Source organism: Oxyura jamaicensis, chromosome 3 (genome assembly GCF_011077185.1).
Source record: "Oxyura jamaicensis isolate SHBP4307 breed ruddy duck chromosome 3, BPBGC_Ojam_1.0, whole genome shotgun sequence".
NCBI lineage: Eukaryota > Metazoa > Chordata > Aves > Anseriformes > Anatidae > Oxyura > Oxyura jamaicensis.
In genome coordinates, this window is record NC_048895.1 from 95,938,074 (window position 1) to 95,957,909 (window position 19,836).

Genomic DNA, 19,836 nt, shown 5'->3' on the forward strand with positions numbered 1-19,836 from the left:
GCTTTTATTGCTGAACAATAAACATTATATGGTATGGAATATCCCTTTGGTCAGTTGGAGTCAGCTGTCCTGGCTGTGTCCCCTCCCAACTCCTTGTGCAGCCCCAGTCTCTACTCACTGGCAGGACTGCATGAAAACTGGCTTTTGTGAAGGCTTTGATGCTGTATAGACACTGTTCAGCAATAGCTAAAACATCATGTTGTCAAGGCTATTTTGGTCACAAATCCAAATCATAGCATGATCTGAGCTACTATGAAGAAAATTAACCCTGTCCCAGCCAAAACTTATACAGTACGTAGAGATGTACCCCGAAACATGTAGTCCTGCAGTCTGTGTCGTGTAGGGCAGGTCAGATACAAAGGAGTAGTTACAGTTTTTGTCAAATTGTAGTTAACAATGTTTCCCTTGTGAGTTTTTTAGAATTATGCCCAAATATAGTATCAGAATTTTCAAGAATGAGTGAAAGAGAGCTTACTGCTAAAAAATTTAATTGATGTGAGTGAAACTGACCACAGTCATAAAAGCTACAGTCAGCAGTTGGTGTTTGGCAGGTCAGTTCCCACTTTATGAACTTATTCACATCATGTAAATAAACAAAGCAGGCTGATAACATCATGTAAATATACAAAGCAGGCTGATGGAATTCATATTACAAACCTACACCATAAACCATATTTTCAGTTTTTCTTCCTCTCTCTCTCTCTCTTTTTTTTTTTTTTTTTTTTTTTGGTGTTGAATGTTGACAATAGCTTGAGGGTTTTTTTGTGTCTTTTTTCAAATGCAAATGGAATACTTATACATACATACACACCATACACACAGAGTGTACACACAGAAACAGATACACAGATACATGTGTACGTCCATACACACACGTATACAGAATCTAATTTAAGATCTGGACAGAATTATGGATTATGCTGATTTAAGGATGTCATGGTTTCAGCTGGGATTGAGTTAATTTTCTTCATGGTACCCAAACTTTTACTGTCTGAAAACTTGCTGTGTTTCATTGTTCAGGTCATTAACACAGATGTTAAGCAGAATTGGCCCCAGTGTCAATCCCTGGAGCTATACCACTAGTAACTGGTCTCCAAATAGACTTTCTGCTCCTGGTCACACTCTGGGCCTGAATGTTCAGCCAGTTTTCAGTCCACCTCAGTGTCTACTAGAAATTGGTTTCCAAGATCAGTTACTTCATTGTCTTTTCAGGGACAGAGTTGAGACTGACCAACCTGTAGTTCCCTGAATAGTCCTTCTTGCCCCCTTGAATATGAGTGACATTTGCTCTCTTCCAGTCTTTGGAAACTCCTTCTGATTTTCACGATGCTTCAAAGATAGTTTATAGTGGCCTTCCAATGACATCAGCCTCAGGAGTCGTGGGAGCAATCCATCAAGCCTGATGGACTTAGGTTCGTCCAGTTTAAGTGCTCCCTAACCTGGTCTTCCACTACTGAGGATAAGCCTTCTTTGCTCCAGATTTTCCTTACGGTCTCAGAAAGAGATCTGGGATTTCTGAAGTTTTGTCTTACTGGTAAAGACTGGGGCAAAGAAGGCACAATGTGCCTAGGCTTTCCTTTGTTCTTTTTCATCAGGTCACCTGCCCCATTCAGCAATAAGCCCATATTTTCCCTAGTCTCCAATTTCCTTTGAGTGTTTTCATTGTCCTTCAGATACCTTGCCAGATTCAACTCCAAGTAGACCTTGGCTGTCATAACCCCATCCCTGCACAATTGGACAGTGCATTTCTTTCCACAGCTGTACAAGGAGATGCAAATAAAAAAGCAGAAGCAGATTCACACACACACACACACAAATGGAGAAAGTGCATCGGGCTTGAATAGCATTTATGTTAAGAAAGAACAGAATCTAACAGCACAAACAAATACTAATATTTAAGCAAAGTCATAATGTATATTAGAAATTAATCCAAAACATAAAATAAAAAAAAAAAATCATTTTATTTAACCAAGAAAAATCAATTGCCTCTATGGTCAAATGTAATACCCTGTTAGTCTGACTAACAGGGATGCAAGAGATAACAAACAGGTGACCAGCAAAATAAAGTTTTATATCCCTTTCCTTTACCATATCACATAGAAGACAGGACAGAGGAAGGAAGTATTTCCATCAGCTAAAAACAAATGTAATATTCACTCATGACAAATCACATCATTGTTTTCATTTTGGTTGATAAAAAATTTAATTGTATAACCTCAGGAAGCCTAACAACGTTTTATAATATACCTGATTTTTAAAAGTATATGCATTTTTTCTAAAGGAATTAGGATGGACTCCCTCCCCACCCCCCCCAGTTTCTTGAATTGTTTTACTTATTAACAGTGCAGAATGAAGCTTTGCTGTGACATTGCAATAGTTTAGTTTTAATGCCTTATGAAAGTACACTTGTAGAACAACAACATTTTGTATAACTTAAGCACTTATGAAATGGTAATAAAGCACCAAATTGTAGCGGAGAACTGAAATTAATGACCTGTGCTTCACCTTGTAAACTGTAATACTTTTCTTATTTTGGGGCTGTAGAATCTTTGACACAAAATTAAAATTTAGATTTAAAAAGCAACATTAATTTTCCATATTTTAAAGCAGAATAAATATTATTTCTTAAACAGTAATTTGCTATTAAAATAATATATTTAATTATAACACTGTATAAAATATGAAATTAAAAATTAAATAAAATGTTATTTTGAATCCTCTGCTTTTACACCCAGAAATAAAGTTCTAGAATGGACAGACAGAGCTCCTAAAAATGTATTTTGACAAAACAGAGAACAATACAGCATTCATTTTGAGGATCATGCCATAGATAATTAAAAAAATAAAATTATGCAGAACATTATTTTTCAACCAAATTAAATATTTCAGCACTTAATTGACAATAACTAATATATATAACTTTCTTTTGATTTGTTAGAATTGTTTTATATTTATTCAACATAAATGCTGAAGCAAGGGATAGAAGATGAATTAGTTATCCATAGCTCTGAGACATCACTTTAATTTTCTGCCTCAGTGATTATAATTCTTATTCCAAGGTGACAATTAATGCATTGCAATGTCTATTCTAAATTTTCTTGTTGTGTATATCCTAAGTAACACTGCACGTCCAAAGAAGCAGAAATTACTAAGTGAAAGATTAGGTACCTTGATGCTGTTAAATCTGAGTAAAACATGCTTGTGGAAGTACCCTAAGTCTATTTGTCTAGTATGTTTTCCTGTATGTACCATTTTAAAACACATGCTCTTATGACTGAAGTTAAGGTGACTCAAGAAAACTGAATATAAGAGATTTTTAAGCAGCGAAATTGCTTAACTTTTCTCATAAATTAATATGAGTATCTTTGCAAAAATAATCAGCACCAAATTGTGTCAAAGAGTATTATGAATTTGTAGTATTAATATTAGTATTAACTATGCTAAAAAAGGAGAATTTCTATACTACATTGAATTGATTACTCTAAAGACAATGGAAAGGAGTTTAGTTAAGCATACTGGAAGCAAGATTTTTAAGTAGTCGTTTGACTGTCAAGTTATCAGAAGTTATATGCAGTAACAAAGGAATATATGAAAAAAAAAAAAAAAAAAAAGCCAGGAATATATAAAGATTTTCTTTCTGATTTGAGCTCAGTCTTGCATGTAAAGTAAGGTAAGAATTGCAATGGCTTAGATCATAACCAAAACTCTGGAAAGCAAAATGACTATAAGGGAAAGCACAAGACACAGGTGTAATAGACATGTAAATGATATTTTTAAAAAGTCAAGGATGGTCACAAATAATGTGAAATGATTAGTTATGTGATCCTGATTCATATTCTATGTGATGGGGATTTTTTTCCCCAAATTTAAGCGAGATGACTTCATCATTGTAAGCACTAAGAAATGGCAAGTACTAAGAGATGGAGCTTTATCTAATAAGCTTTACAGAAACTGACCAGAGATTAGTCTGATTTTTGGAAGAAACAATAAAACAAACAAAACTACAACTTCCCACAGCCTGTTGGAGAAAATATGCTTCTTACAAGATAGCTGGATCATTTGTAGTTGAAAGATATGAGGAGTATTATTCAAAGATGATATGTTTGTGACCATATGGCAAATATTCTAGGATCAGTGTTGGAATCAAAACTTAATATATATATAAAAGGCAAAATGGAATGGAAGATACTAGTGAGCCATGCAAACAGATTTGCTCTGTAGGTATGTCTAATGCTGTGATATAAGACAGAAAATAGAATTTGGGGTAAAACAACTATATAGAAGCTAGTAAATGCAATCAAGGTGTTTCCGTTCTCTGATAAAGTGAAACAAAAATTTCCTTTCTATAGCAATTTAAAGATGAGAATGTCCAAAGCATACTATAGGAATCAACAGCCACAGTATGAGAAAACCCTGATCATCACTATATGGCATTCTGTCAGAGACCTAAATAGATTATTTTGTTAACAAAGTTAAAACTTAGTGAAAGTAAATACTTTGATTCTTTCTATTATTGTAACTCCAGATCTGAAAAATAATGTTTATTCAATCCAGTATGAAACAGAAGTGATAATCACTGAATTAGAGAAGACCTAGTAGTATATAAAAAATATATGTATATATATGTATATATATGCTGCAAAGTCATTACATGGATAGGGATTGAAAGGTTTTTACACTCTGTAAGGCAAAGAACACAAAAAAAATGAAAAAGAGATTGCAAGTTCTGCTGCCATTCTCTAAAACACAAAAGCAAATGTAAAAAACACAAAATAAAACAATGTATGTTAGAAATGTAAATTCTGCAGTTGAATTAGCAAATTGTTTCCATGAAATAATTAATAAATCCTTGGACTTTATTCAAAAAGGTATTTTTAAAATCCTAGCAGGCACAAAAATGGTTTATGGAGTCATAAAATAACTGTTTAATAAAGTATGCATGACTTACATGAACACAAATTGTACTGAATGTCAACATTTGAACATTGCAAAATTTGAAGCATGAAAAATATACAATAATCTAAAATAAGTGTTGTATAGGAAATCCTAAAAACTTCTGAAAATGATGGTTTTGTTTGTTTGTTTGTTTGTTTGTTTTTAATCAATTACTCTGAATAAGTGAATTCAAGTTTATTTCTTCTTTTGTTGTTTTTTTTTTTTTTTTTTTTTTTAAGATAGCGTTTTACTGGAAAACATGATGAAAACAAATTTCATACAAAGCTAGGTAACAGTAACTGAGAGAATACTTATTCTATAGGCAAAACTGAGAGTTCTATTTAGGATAAGCTTGAGTGCCATATTACTGCACTGGTAAAGTTTACAGCTTTAATCTTCAAGAGAACTTTTCTTGTATCTTTTTTAGCCAAAGCACTCAGAGACTTTCCTTCCAGAGCAGATACACTACAAACATGCTATCACAGATACTATCAAAGTTATTCTTTAAAAATACATTTAAAAATAGGGAAGTACATTTTAGGAAGGTACATTTCTTAAGACTCTGTAACTTTGGAATTTGTTTTCAATTAAGCATAAGCATACTTTTATTTATATATGTTATATATTATATACTTTTCATTCAGTAAATTTTCATGACTTGAGAATTTAATCTTGTGGCTTTGTGGCTTAGGTTCTGGTATCCTCAAACCAAGAAAAAATAAAGACTTTAAATTCACGTCATAAACTGTTTTCTTGTGATACCTGACTTTTACCTATTCAGCTTATTAATAGACTAAACTTCCCATCTTCTATCTGTCATTACACTGTTTTTTTTTTTTGAATAATTCATATAAGCAGCTAAAAGAAGATATATTTGTAGTATTAATTGCTCCCTGATAGGGAAGTTAAACTTGCAGAAATATTTCAAGGGTGATTGTAAAACCCACTTGCTGCCATGGAGCAGAGGGAGCAGGTCTGCTCCATGAAGGTGGTTAAGTTGCGAGCTGAGGGTGAACAAAGTGGAGGCAGTGCCCTCACTGGCTAAGCGCAGTCCCACAGCAAGACCCAAGTGAGCAGAGCCACGTGTTCTAACATTGATAGCTCCAGACCAGCGAGTTTGTTGAGCTGATTTTCAAGCTCTGAGCTGATTTTCAAGCAGTTGCTAAAATGTGAGCTGTTGTATGGAAGATTCACAGAGGAGAATAATGTCGGTTTACTTTGTTCTTTATAATAGAAAGTATTTATTTACATCATGCAATAATATTTTCCTTGCTTAGAAATGAAAGTAGCTGTAAAGAATTTGTCTTATTCTTTCTGTTTAGTTTTACAGAGGAAATAACAGGAGAATATTTATATGTATTATCTGTGTGCTCTTCTGATAATCATCTGGGAAGTTAGAAAAAACAAGGCAATTTAAGCATATGTTCACAAAGTATGGTATTCTGTGCAGGGTGCTGTTAACATATCTACATATTTCTCTGAGACGCAAGATAACTACATACTGCCACTTATATATGCAGTAGTAATCTCTACCATATTTTTTTCTTGAACTTTTTTTTCTTTATACAGATATATAGATAGGTATATATATATATATATCTATAGATAAAGACAGATAAATATACGTGTAACTTGGGAAAACAAAAACTACAACACTTAAATTCTGTTTACAGCTTCTTTCAACTAATTTGTACTTCCAATCATATACAAACACTTGTAATCACATAAAACTTTCATAGTCAAATTTTAAAATGGTTTTAATAAAAAATATATCCTTGGAAGGAACCATTAGATCTGTCTCTGTACAAAAACAAGCAAGGACTAAAGCAATAAACTATTGTTTTGTAGTACAGGTTTTCATCCTCAGACTGAACCGACGCAGATAGGAGTAGCTACAATTCGTACAACACTGTTTCTGTTTTGATTTCAGCACCATGTGGAGGACAGTATATGGGATCAGAGGGAGTGGTTTTATCACCAAGCTATCCTCATAATTACACTGCTGGACAGACGTGCCATTATTCAATAACTGTACCTAAAGAATTTGGTAAGAATTTATTCTTTTGACTTATCAATCATTAATCATAGTTCTACTGTTCAAATGTCCTTTATGTAGAATAGTGACCTTGGATTTTCAATATATTGCAAATTGCTTATCAAAAATAAATGGTTCTCAGCACAGAAATTGATTCTAGGATTTTCATCTTTTACACCTCCCTAGGGGGATCAACAGACTTCAACTAAGCAGTCTGTGTCCGCAAATACATTTGCACAGTAGATACGTGTTAGAGCTATGGTTAAATAATAAGCAGATAAATTACATTTCAGATAGTGTTCTATTTCAAAAAACACATTTTTGTATTGTATAAAAGTTACTTATTAATGTTTTAGGAATAGGAATAACACAAATCCTTGAGATTTGTATTACAGTAAAGTTTAAAATGTTCTGTATTCTTTATTGTAGTTTTGACTTTTCTACAAGTGAAAGTGAAATTTGATAGACTGTAATTCTTTTTCCTGCTCAAATTGTATATCTGGTAGAGCTGGTACAAAAAATAGCTGGTAGAACAAGAAAGATGCTGGAACATGCAATCAATCAAATTATTTAGAATGATTAGATACCTGGGACAGCAATTACAGTAAAATGCTATTAGAGCTTTACAGAGAGACATATTTATCCAATTACAGGCTTTATTACACAATATTGTGAACCAGTTTTCACAATCAAGATCAAGTGAAGTATCTCTAGGCTCATATCAGTAGTTTTGAAGTACTTTAATTACATTGTTTTGATTTTTTTTTTTTTTTGCGTAACTATTATATTGAATTATTGAATGTTATCACAGTTTAGATTTTAATAAGTAATGCACAACGTAGTATTTTACTCATACATTATTTTAAAAGTACACAACCCTTTTAAGTCAACTAAACAAATAGATCTTTTTATTCTTATTTGCTAGAAATAAGCTCACAATTGAATGTATAGCTAACATTTAAAATGCTTGCCATACACCTGACAAAATAATTTCTCTCTGTTTATTATTATATAATTTCATAACAGTACTGACTTGAAGAGGGCCTGACAAAAAACTCACTTGAGTGTACTGGCAAGAGATACAACTTAAAAACAATCCTTTTTCATTTGTGAGACTTTTTTTAATATATAAAAAGTATAATTTTACCTGTTTTAGTAGAATTTGGTATTGAAGAGCACTGTAATAACTTTACTTCTAGTTGATAACAGTTGGCACAAAGGATGTCTTTGCAGCAGTGAAGACTAATTGCACATTGGTCTGCATTAGCAAGGATGTAGCCTGCAAGTGAAGGCATAATGTTTTTTTCCCTCTTAGCCTTCACAAAGTAGTGTCTGGGAACTACATCTCTAGTTTTACATCTCCAAAGTACAAGACACAGGGTGCTAAAATAGAACAAGTTCAACAGAGAGGCTGCAAGATGATAAGGGTACTGAAACACAGTACCCAGAAAAGCTGAAGGAAGGAGATTCAGCCTGCAGAAGATAAGCGAAGGAGGAATGTGCAGTGAAAAAAGAAGTGGTAGTAGTCAAGTTGCAGCATAACAAATTCAATCTGGACATAAGGTGGCATCCCTGCCTATGGCAGGGGGTTGGAGTTAGATGATCTTTAAGGTCTCTTCCAACCCAAGCCATTCTATGGTTGTATGATTCTATAATAAGGAAAACATTCTTCACCATGACAATGGTTATGTACAGGTAGCTCAGAGAACTTTTGCATTCTTAATTCTTGTCAGTTTTCAAAACTTTATTAGAAAAGACCTAAGCAATGTGGTCTAACTTAAAAGTTAGCCCTGCCTTTAAAAATAAGGAGATTAGACTACATTTTTTTTTTTTTTTTTTTTTTTTAAGTTAAGTAAATAAGTTAACAAAAAGTTAGAAAATACTGGCTGATACAAGGTGTACAGAAAATCATATGTAAGTCCTATATCAGAGATCTGTGGTTTGTATAAAGGATCTGGAATAGGAATAATTTTAAAATAGATTCCTCCTTTACCAATAAAATATATGTGTAATGAATTATTATTCTTATTGATTTGATTTTAGTAGTTTATTACTTCATGGTTGTATTGCTAACTGATACTTGAATTTAGTGAATAATTTGATATTTACTAATTATACATGTTCTATAATTGATTTATTTTTAATGCACTTTAATTACCTACAGCTAAAGTGCAAAGTGTAGCAATATACCAAAATAGAAATGAACTGATGTTTTTATTACTTGGTCAGTTTTCATATTTTTGTGATAAAATAAGAACTAATGAAAAGATACAAAAGTAGCCAAATCAGTAAATTTAAAACATTTTCCTCAGCCTAAGTCTGGATGAGTCACTAATTGTGTGCCAGCAGATGCTCCTTAATGATTGCTAAGGTTGGTAGTGAAATTTTGGTGAAAAAAAAAAACATTTTTAGATATTATATTTTCTTACTTCATACATAGTTATGCAATAAAGAACAAGAAGACTTGTTTGACTAGAGAGCATGCTTTTGGGGAAAGACAGATTTAGTTTCGTTTTTAATTAAAAATAAAAAATAAATACTGAAAAGCACATCAGATTCTTGTTACTGATTAGATGCAGTTTTGTTTTATCATAGCAGACAATAAATTAACCTTCTCTCCCTTCCTGAAATTTGGAAACAATTCATAGAGGAATCCACTGGTAAACTAAGACAAGCAAAAATAGCATTAAATATTAATGATACCATTATTATTTTAAAAAAAAATAGATTATTGCTTAGCTGGTTTTTATTCCTTTTCCTTTTTTTTTCTCTCTCTCACACTCTTTTATTTATTTATTTATTTATTTAAATGTAGTTGTGTTTGGACAATTTGCCTATTTCCAGACAGCTTTGAATGATGTGGCAGAATTATTTGATGGAGAAAACTCTCAGGCTAGACTTCTTAGTTCACTGTCTGGATCCCACTCAGGTAAGGAATAAAGAAAAGAAGTATATATTTCTTACACAGTTCAGTATGGAAAAAAAGAATTCATGAGACATTCTGAATTTCATTTGGAAATATAATAATAAAATCACTAGATCTGATTACCAAGGGAAATGGAAAACCAAATCTTTGAAACAAGACATTCTTCTGGAACATATGGTTTTGGAAAGAACAAATCACTTGGATGAGTGGAGAAATAATTGAATGAAATTCTCTGATCGTTATGTAAGAGGGCAGATTGGATGGTATAATTATCTTCTCTGCCCCTAAACTCTGTGAATTACACATCTACATTTTCTGAATGTCCAATTTAAACACAAATTACTTGTATTCACAAAATGCAATTATCTGTATGCAAACATGCACTTAGACTAAAAGCAGACCAGCTGTTACATTCAGGTAACTATAGCAAATTGTTGACCCTGTGAAATGATAATTAAACTTATATGGATTCCAGCATGGCCAAAATTTCCAGTCTATGCATATATAATGAATATATTCATCTCAAGTGGATAATATAAAAATATTTCTTCATCTCTGTATGTGTGTTTTGTCATACAGTCCCAGTATTTAGCAGAGTTTATATGCAATTTTAAGATTTTTTCAGTCCAGGGCTTTTTGTTGCTCCTTGGTTTTCACTGTATGTAACTGAAGAAATGCTTGCTGTTAAAGCAATATAACATTCCATGTATAGAAAACAATTTATTATTTGAAAAATTCAACTCATTTTTTTTATATGGTGAACCTTGCTATTTGTCTTATGAGTTCATGAATTTATTTTAAAAATTACTAACCCTAACCATTGGCAAAAATTCAGCAACAAAATAACATATATATATTTATATATTTAACAAAATAAGAGACAACTCATATAGGCAGCCAATTTTACTGCATCACACATAATGAAAAGTAAAAATGAATGTATATTTTCAGATAAGACATTTTTAAATAACTGTAGAGAATTTAAACTTGTGATTTTTACTTATTCCACGTGACCTATCTGATTTACAATAGGATTCTCTTAGGTGGAATCACTAGAGTTGCAATAATACAAAACTAATCTAAGTAATAGAATTATCAATCCTATTTAGCTAGATATCTGATATCGTTTAAATTAATACATCATTCATTTCACTATAATTTTCTAAAATCTTTGTTGATATAATCCAATGAGAATAAAAACTGTTGTCATTTGGAATCACATCCTTGCAGTATAAAAGTACTCCAGTTACATATGTAGTGATTCATTACTGACCTTTTATCATTACTGTGGATAGATGTTTCAGGGAAGGAGATGAACAAAATATATTAAACATTCTTACCAATCAGTTTCCAAATTACCAATTCAGTCTATAACTGAAATTTGAAATACTGTTAGAAATTTAATAAGGTGTGGCCATATATTTTATTGAAGCATCTATATAAAAAAGTCAGATCCATTCTCTCTCCTTTCAGTTTTAGTTTTGAAATTATAAACATCACATAAAGATCCATAATAACACTTTAATAATATTTTTCATTTTTTAATGTTTTGCAAAGCAAGGTAAAGCTGTCAGTTACAGAAAATTTGACCAAAAATTCTTTTAGATATTTTGGCCCTTGATGGTAATAGGAGTCACCAGACAAATAGTTTATTGGAGATCTAGTTCCAAGAGCTGAAATAAGTGTAAGAATATGTTGGATCATGAAGTCTTTCTAATCTGACCAATTTTCAAATCTCCAATGTTAAATTTCATTTTATACATTGTGATTTACATTTTCCTTAACTGTAAAGGAAAACATAAAACTGTATTTTAACAGTGATTTGATTACATACTTAAGAGTTGCAACTTTTTTTGTATTTTGCCTGTTCAATTTCTTTTCTGTTTTCCTTTGTAGGAGAGACATTGCCTTTGGCTACATCTAATCAAATTCTTCTACGATTCAGTGCTAAGAGTGGGGCATCAGCCAGGGGGTTCCATTTTGTTTATCAAGGTAAATCATGTCTTCTTTTGGTGCAATATACTGATGCAAGTCTCTCATAGTGTATTATTTGAAAGGCTTCTATTTATTGAATTTTCTATTCTTCTATTAATTGAATTCTATTCATTTTTTATTTTTTATTTTTTTTGTAATTTGGGTGTAGTCTTAACCTTTTTCCAGCCATAAGGGACCTCTTGCAATCCAGTGATGGTAGACTGGCTTCATAATGGCAGTCACCTCTGGTGAATCCTATCTAGTCCCATGAATGTATGTCCCGACTTTCTCAGGAAACCATAATCTGTTGCTCCCTTACTGCTGACTGTTCATGTCTTCCTTAGACTGTGGTGAGGACTGTAAAGGTAAAGTGAAAACGGCTTAAATCTTTTCTGTATCATTTGTCACTAGGTTGTCCACCTCCCTCCCTCCATGCATCAAGCCCACATATATTTAGAACTCCCCTTTGAAATAAGCATACCTGTAGACCATTTCTCTAATGTCTCTTGCTATCTTTTGCTCCAGTTAGGCTTCTTGATTTAAGTATATAAGAAATGTTGTCATATTCTTGGTTTCTTGCCTGTCTTTGCTTTCACTTTTGGTATGCTCCCTTTTTGTGTTTAAATTGTTTGAAAAGCTCCGTTGCTTTTCTTCATCCCTCACAATGGAGTCATTTGTTCCTAGGCTCTCAAATCTCTCTAAAAATGTCACCAATATCCTTCCTCTTCATGGTTGTTCCTGAGGAAAGTCCACATACCAACTTCATGAATATGCCAAAGTCTGCTCACCTAAATTCTAACTTTCAACTGATTTCTTAACTTCATCATCTTGTTCTCCTTGCAGTATAATATGCCATCTATATTCACATACACAAACAGCTTGTCTCTGTGAGCAGCTGGCCAGGTTGTAGCTACTTAATTTAGTTATCTATTAGGAGTATGTATTAAATCTAGCCAGTGTTTTGTTTGATTATAATGAGCAGAGACAATGGAACAGAACTTTTTTTCTAAACACAATGGCTATTATATTTCATTTTGAGCAAAAGGAGATATACATCTTCATATTGTGTTGAGTTAGGTGCTCAAAATTACTGTACTGGGACAGACCATAGGAGGCACATACTTGGTACATGTTAAAAGCCACATTTCCCTGAGATGGAAGCGAAAATATGACACTGGGTAGCATTTGAAATGGGCCTTGCAAATGCAGCCTCAAATTGCTAATTGCACTTTGGAATTTAATAAATAAATAAAAACAAAATTGGTGGATTTGTTACACAGTATCAGTATTCCAACAATTTCTGGTTTATATTCAGACATTGTATTCGGGCATTATTATTATCACACAGAAAATAGGTCCTGTGGTTATGGTGAAGAATTGTCTGGTTACCTGAAACAGATACTAAAAACAAAATGAAAAGTTTTATATATTTATACTTAATGTTATACTTAACACATTCAGTACTTAATTTTTGCCCCAGAAAACAGTTGTTGCATTCAATTACAGTTACATTATTAAATAGGGGTTACTTTCTAAAAAAAAAAAATAAAAAAAAATTGGATTTGTTCTACACTGAGAGGGCATAGGTCAGTAGGCACAGCATAAGAGCTTGCGCTGCTATGGGAATCTTTGTTACATTTACCTAAAGCCTTCAATACTGTTCATTTCAGCTTTCTCAAGGCATAAAGAAAATAAAAGAAAAATAAAATACATTCAAGTACTTGAGAAAACCTCAGTTCTGGATAGGTACATGCTGCATAATACTGAAACAACACAGCTGTGCTTCAACTTGTTTTTACCACCTCTAGTTTCAGAGCTAGTTGGTTTGAAGCTACATATTTGTTGCTGTAGAACACTAAGCCTCCTATTCAGAATGATGACATGCATCATTTCAGTCACTTATTTGGACTACACTTAGTTTTCAGTAACTGTAAGAAATAGATTTTAACAAATGAGAAATATTCTCTGCAGAAAATGAATATAGCAAAGACACTCTATTTGTCTCAGGAGAATCACGAGCTATTTCAGTATCAAATTTTTGTATATATTTTGAAACATATCTTAGAAGCTTTATGTAATACACACACACATATGTATATTGCTTAATAAGATGATATTTAATAAGCTAATGAGATAATGATATTTAATAAAAACTAGTTCTGAAGTTTTTCTATCTCCTTTTGAAGTATGTGATCACATTTTCACTACTGTCTTCTGCCTAGCCTTTTAAATACTCCAGAGAATATCATCCACTCCCACATTGAACAGAGTAATCTGGTCTGCAAAGTCAATCATTTTATTTATTACCCTCTATTCCAGGTTGACCTTCTTCCCTGTTCACTTTTCCACTGGGCTGATTTCAATTTTGTTTCACAGCAGCATGAAACATTTACTAAAAAGATGTAGGATAATTACTACAGAAAATAGAATGCCTCTGTGATACAGCTTGTAAAGTTTAGGTTGCCAATGCTGTAGGCAAAATACAGAAGAAAGGCTAGAGGGGAAAAAAAATTACAGCTTGCATTATTTCACATTTTTATTTGAGCGAGTAATAGATGAGATTTGATTCAGATTTAATGCCTTTTGCACTGCCACTTTGTCAGAAACTTTTTAGCTGCATATCTCACCTGTGCCTTCAGTTCTGTTTCTCAAATGACCACATTTCCTTGTATTTCATACAACAGGCAAAGGGTATCTGTAGTATAAGACAGAATTAATTTCCATTCTGTTATAATATTAGCTTCAGGTATGTGGAAATACGATGCTAGGAACAATCACATTTAAGAAGACTGGGATTTGTTTTTCTGTTGCAACATCACCTAAGAAACAATAGTACATATTTTTATATAGCTTAAGCTGCAGCAATACAGAGAGTTCTTTCCCTGAAAAGCAAAGTATTGACCTTTCTACCACTTCAACATTTATGTTTTTTTAATGCTTGTCTTCTTTTACTTGCTCTGCCATACAAATGCATGAGTTAGTTTATGAGGTCAAGTGCGATTTTAAAGAGAGCTATTAAGAAAACTAGCATACTAGGATGAGGAAGGACTGTGGAAGAAAGAGGAAGGGGAGCACGAATAAAATAGGGTTATGACTTTAACAATTAAATTGACCTAATCAGCGACAAGAATAAAATATGTAGCCACATCCTTACTACTGAATATAATTAGAGAACAGAGGTGGTTAGAGTTCCCATATGGATTGCCATGACATATTTTGTTCTGGTTTACAACACATCTTATGGATATCTGTACTGCATTTTGCACCAGATTACTTATATCTACGTAATTAAATCTAAACTTCATTTTAAGCAGTAATGGGAGTACCTTGCTTTGATGCTTGTTTTACATTTTGGCTTATTTTACATTTATTCTTGAGGCAGTTCTTCTTAATGCAGGAAAAAATAAACATGAGAAAAGGTTTCTTATAGTGAGTGGTATTGTTCATTTGTGCATATTCAGCATTTCTTATTTATTAATAGAGCTGGAAAAAAAAAAAAAAAAAAAAAAAGAGCTAAGTGTCAATGCTAATATGGCAGTGAGTGTTTCCTGCTGGCAATAAAATAATCTGGCACAGCTCTAGCCATGGATGTTTTGCTTGCTGACTGCTCTCAGTTAAATGGTGGCTTGCAGTTTGCAAAAGAAGGAAGCACACAGCAGAATTTCAGCTACCTGAACTAATTCAAGAGTGCTAGTAAACAGTCCGTACATTTGCAATAATGCTAGAGAAGGCTTGCTCACAGAAAAAGAACTATCCAAAGGCAGTACTGTAATGAAACCAGATGATTTGACATCCTTTGTTCAGAGGTGCTGAAAATACCAGTTACACAAAAAAATCTGTTTAGATTACAAATATATGTATGCAAATTGACAGCTGTGAAAAGTGGCAATTAGAGGATATTCTTCAATCTGGTTCTTATAAACAGTCCTTTACCTTTGCACAGTTGCTTTAGGGATTCTGCAGATGTGGACTCCAGGTGAGGGATCTAAGCAAAGATTTTATCCTGAAACCTTGTCCCCTCTGCTCGAAGATTTGAAGAGTGACAGCTCCCTAAGGCCAGAGCTACTGCTGGGGACATGCTGCTGGGGATGTTGTTGGAAGGAATGTTGGAAACCCACCCTAGGAAGGAGGCCCTCCATACCAAAGGAGCTGCCCCTCTAAAGGGACTCTGGTCTGTCAGAGACCCACAATGAGGTGAGAGTATTTCTGAGGGGTTGGAGGTCTTTGGAAGACCCACTGGGGTAGACATCTCTAAGTGAGTGTGGCCCATGGACGCCCCTGCTAGAGCAGGGATACTAAGAAACAGTGACAAGAAAACCTGAAGAAGCAAAACACAGGTGAGAAAATGAATAAAATGCAAGGGGCAGTAGAGGAAAAGCGAGAAACAAAAAGAGAGCACACGACTCCAATGTCGTGTGCTGCCTCTCACCTCACTGGAGAAAGTAAGGTGGACTGTCTGTAACCTGTTGAAGAAAAAAAGGAAAGTTGAGGCAAGGAAAAGGGACAACAGGTGTTTGACTGAAGTTGAACCCAAGAGGAGGAAGGACAACTGTTTACTTCGGTGATTGACTGACTGTTCATATACTCTTTTTTACTGAACGCCTGAATTGGTGATCAGAGATTTGTGTTAACGGGTAATGAATTATATATAAATTCATTGAGTAAAAAATGTTTTGCTCACGACAATGTATGGAATGTTTTCTTCTCCCATAACTGGAAACAATCTATCTCTACAAAAACTCCCATATGCGCAATCAGTCCCAGCCAAGGAATCTATTCATTCCTAGTCATGTGGTAAATATGACAGTCTTGGAACTGGATGTGAGTAGCCATAATCACCTTGTCAGCTGTAAATTCATTATATAATAATAATAATAAAAAGTTTATAATAAAATTGTGCTTGTATAGTAGACCATTTGGTAAAGAAAATACAATTATTCCCAATAAAAGAACTAGAAAGGGCAGGCTGTGTCAGCTGAATTGTCTGCAGGTCATCATCAGGAAGAGCTGTGATTGCTCAAAATCCTTAAACTACTGTTTCTTCATTATTCTTCCACAAGTGCAGGACAGATCCCTGCCAAGGTTAGAATTGTATGCATGACCAAGCTTCACAGAGCAGCTGGGTGATACCAGGCTGTTGTTGAAACCTTAATGACAAAATCCCAATGATTTAACAGTCAGGTATAGTAAAGTTACTGAATGGAAAAGTGTTTGTTTCTTTGTTGTTGTTTGTTTGTTTTTTACACTAGTTATAGTATTTAACCATTTTCAAGCCTTGAAAAACATATTTGCTTTTGTTCTGCAGTAACCTATTGTGTAATTATCATTACAGCATATTCCACATCTGACCATTTTTTTTCAGTCTTAGATGAAGCTTACAGCTTAAGCTTTAAAAATTTTCTGCAGCAATCTAACCTGTTGATTTAGAAGAAAATATGTTACTGTATCTGTATGACCTTGTCTGCATATAAATAAAAAGAGCATGTGTTTTACTGTTATTACTAGGCTCAATTATATCTAAACCTTCTTTTAAAAAGCTTTTCTCTACACTTGGTAGTAGTTGCATAAACTTAACTCTTATTCTCAGTAGCAGAAAACTGATAAAACATCATGTTATGTAAACATAAATGAGAACTGCCAATATTCTGCTGGAATGTGGTGCATATTTCATGCTAGATTTAAGACAGGATTGATTTCAATTAATGTTCTGTAAGAAACTTGACAACAAATGTTAATTTCTAGAGAATGTATCAGAACTTAAAATTACTGCACTTAAATAATTATGATTCTGATTAGAGCAAATGACTGTACAAGAAGTAAGAAAAGTATGAAGCTAATAATATGTAAATAACTATAGGTTCCACATATCTTGTTCTTTACTTAGTGGCCAAGATAGCTGAACAGGTGTTGTATGGGAATAAACAAAAATATTGTTCTTCAGCTACAGGCCAAAAAAAAAAAAATAGTTGAAGGATATAAAATAAAATGAAATATAACTGCAATTCTGTTTACACTATTCTTTAGAAAGGTTAGTAATCTGGAAACACCATGTCTGAGAATCTGCTAGAAGTAAAACCTAAACCCCATTTAATTTTTTTGTGTGTGTTACTGAACTTGTATATAGATGCAGTGATTTCTTGAAACTAATTCTTGACAAAAACTAAATTGAATTGACTTCTGAAGATGTCACTTACAGAGAAAACTTATTTATATGTAACATTATTTTTATGTACATTGTTTTTATGAAAATGTAAAGGTGATGTTGCACACAATGATACTTTATCCTTTTTTTCTGTAAATATATGTATTAGTTCTTAAATTTGTAGCCATTTAAGAATAGCTAACTGCAAAATCTAAAGTAGAAGGAACAAGTTTGGTACACAAATGCATAGTGTCAAAAGTTGGTAAGTAAAAAAAAGTTTGCTATAAAAAAGTGCTTATAAATAAGAAAGTTAATGGAAAATAAACTCATGGGCTTCCAATGATTTTTATTATTTTGCTTTTTAAATATTGCTTACAGTCTTTTAACTGTTCACATATCACATCAGGTTTGTGAAATCGCAGAAATTATTGGTAAAAATAATTGCTGTCAACTGTATACATTTAAATAGCCTCGAGTGTGCGTTGTAATTGCTGAATATAGTCCAATATGATAAATCACATATTGGTATAATATTACAATGTTTTTATATCTGTTTATTTACAGCTTAATACTTCTCTTGGCTTCTAATGAGAAGCCAAAGTTGCCATATTTAATAAGTAAATTAGTTGATAGGTATCAGTATCTTGTAATTAAAGTGGGCAACTGAAATATAACTGATCTTCTCATGCCTAAGGATGTATTTTCAAAGCCACTGGCCCTCTGAGCCATGGCACTCACATACGATGAAGTGCTGTTGTCATATGGCTGTGCATCGTCACAGCCCAAAACCATAATCCAGCTAACAGCCATGAAAGCATTAGGCCCATCTTTGAGATGACAGGAGGAAAACAAATAAAAGGAACAACAGAACAGTGCTCTCTATCTACAACAAGAAACACTATGCATTTTTAGTGGTATGTTTATTTTTTAGATGATGACTGTCATTTGGGTTCATGGCTTTTTTTTTTTTCCTTCTCTCTTTATGCAGCTGTTCCACGCACAAGTGATACGCAGTGTAGCTCAGTTCCAGAGCCTAGGTATGGAAGGAGAATTGGCTCTGAGTTTTCAGCAGGCTCTGTTGTTCGATTTGAATGTAGTCCTGGCTATCTGCTGCAAGGCTCAAAAGCTATCCGATGTCATTCTGTACCTAATGCCTTAGCTCAGTGGAATGACACAGTTCCAAGCTGTGTAGGTAAGCAATTGCATTTAAACTCATTTGTTTTGTCACACATCTCTGAATCAGAATTCAGGAACTGTTTCAGAAAATAGTATTTAACACATATATTCACTCTCCTTCGATTAATATCAGTCATGCCCAATTTAAAGGAGCAGTTTTTCATATCAAAAAGTAATTGAGTACCAGCTGGCTGGTAGGCAGTATAGTGTTTCAAATAATTACTTAGATTATATGAACAAGTGTGGTGCACATTTTCTTGAGCATTCATTATTTTCATGACTCATCTACAGCTTGAAACACAGGACATATTTTAATTCTCCAGAAGTGTCTTGACCTGTTTTATTATACAGTCTTTGTTGTATATTTCTATTGTCCATAGAATTATGGTGTCTTTTTTCAAATAGAAGCATAATGCAGAATTAATAATGATTGCATTGTTAAGTATAGCTAATTTTCTAGCTTATCAACAGACCTACAATAGGATAATATTTAGAACTTTGTTTTCTTGTTGTTTTGTTTGTTTGTTTGTAAATATTGAAAAGTATTTATTCACCCCTCCTTGGATTGATATCCCAAACTAATTGCTATTGATAGGAATTTACCCTATGATCAGTTGGAGTGTTTTATGAATAAATATAGGTGTCCTA

At 33.1% G+C, this 19,836-nt stretch overlaps 1 protein-coding gene across 2 annotated transcripts in view; it reads left to right on the top strand.

The window, feature by feature from the left end:
• The window catches only part of CSMD1 (CUB and Sushi multiple domains 1), a 1,151,643-nt gene that overhangs the window by 955,527 nt on the left and 176,280 nt on the right, over nt 1-19,836 (top strand). For both annotated transcript variants that reach the window (XM_035319885.1, XM_035319886.1), the window contains exons 31-34: nt 6,866-6,982; nt 9,786-9,899; nt 11,793-11,888; nt 19,001-19,204. In XM_035319885.1, the coding sequence (XP_035175776.1) occupies nt 6,866-6,982; nt 9,786-9,899; nt 11,793-11,888; nt 19,001-19,204 (531 nt within the window). The remainder of the gene's footprint in view (nt 1-6,865; nt 6,983-9,785; nt 9,900-11,792; nt 11,889-19,000; nt 19,205-19,836) is intronic.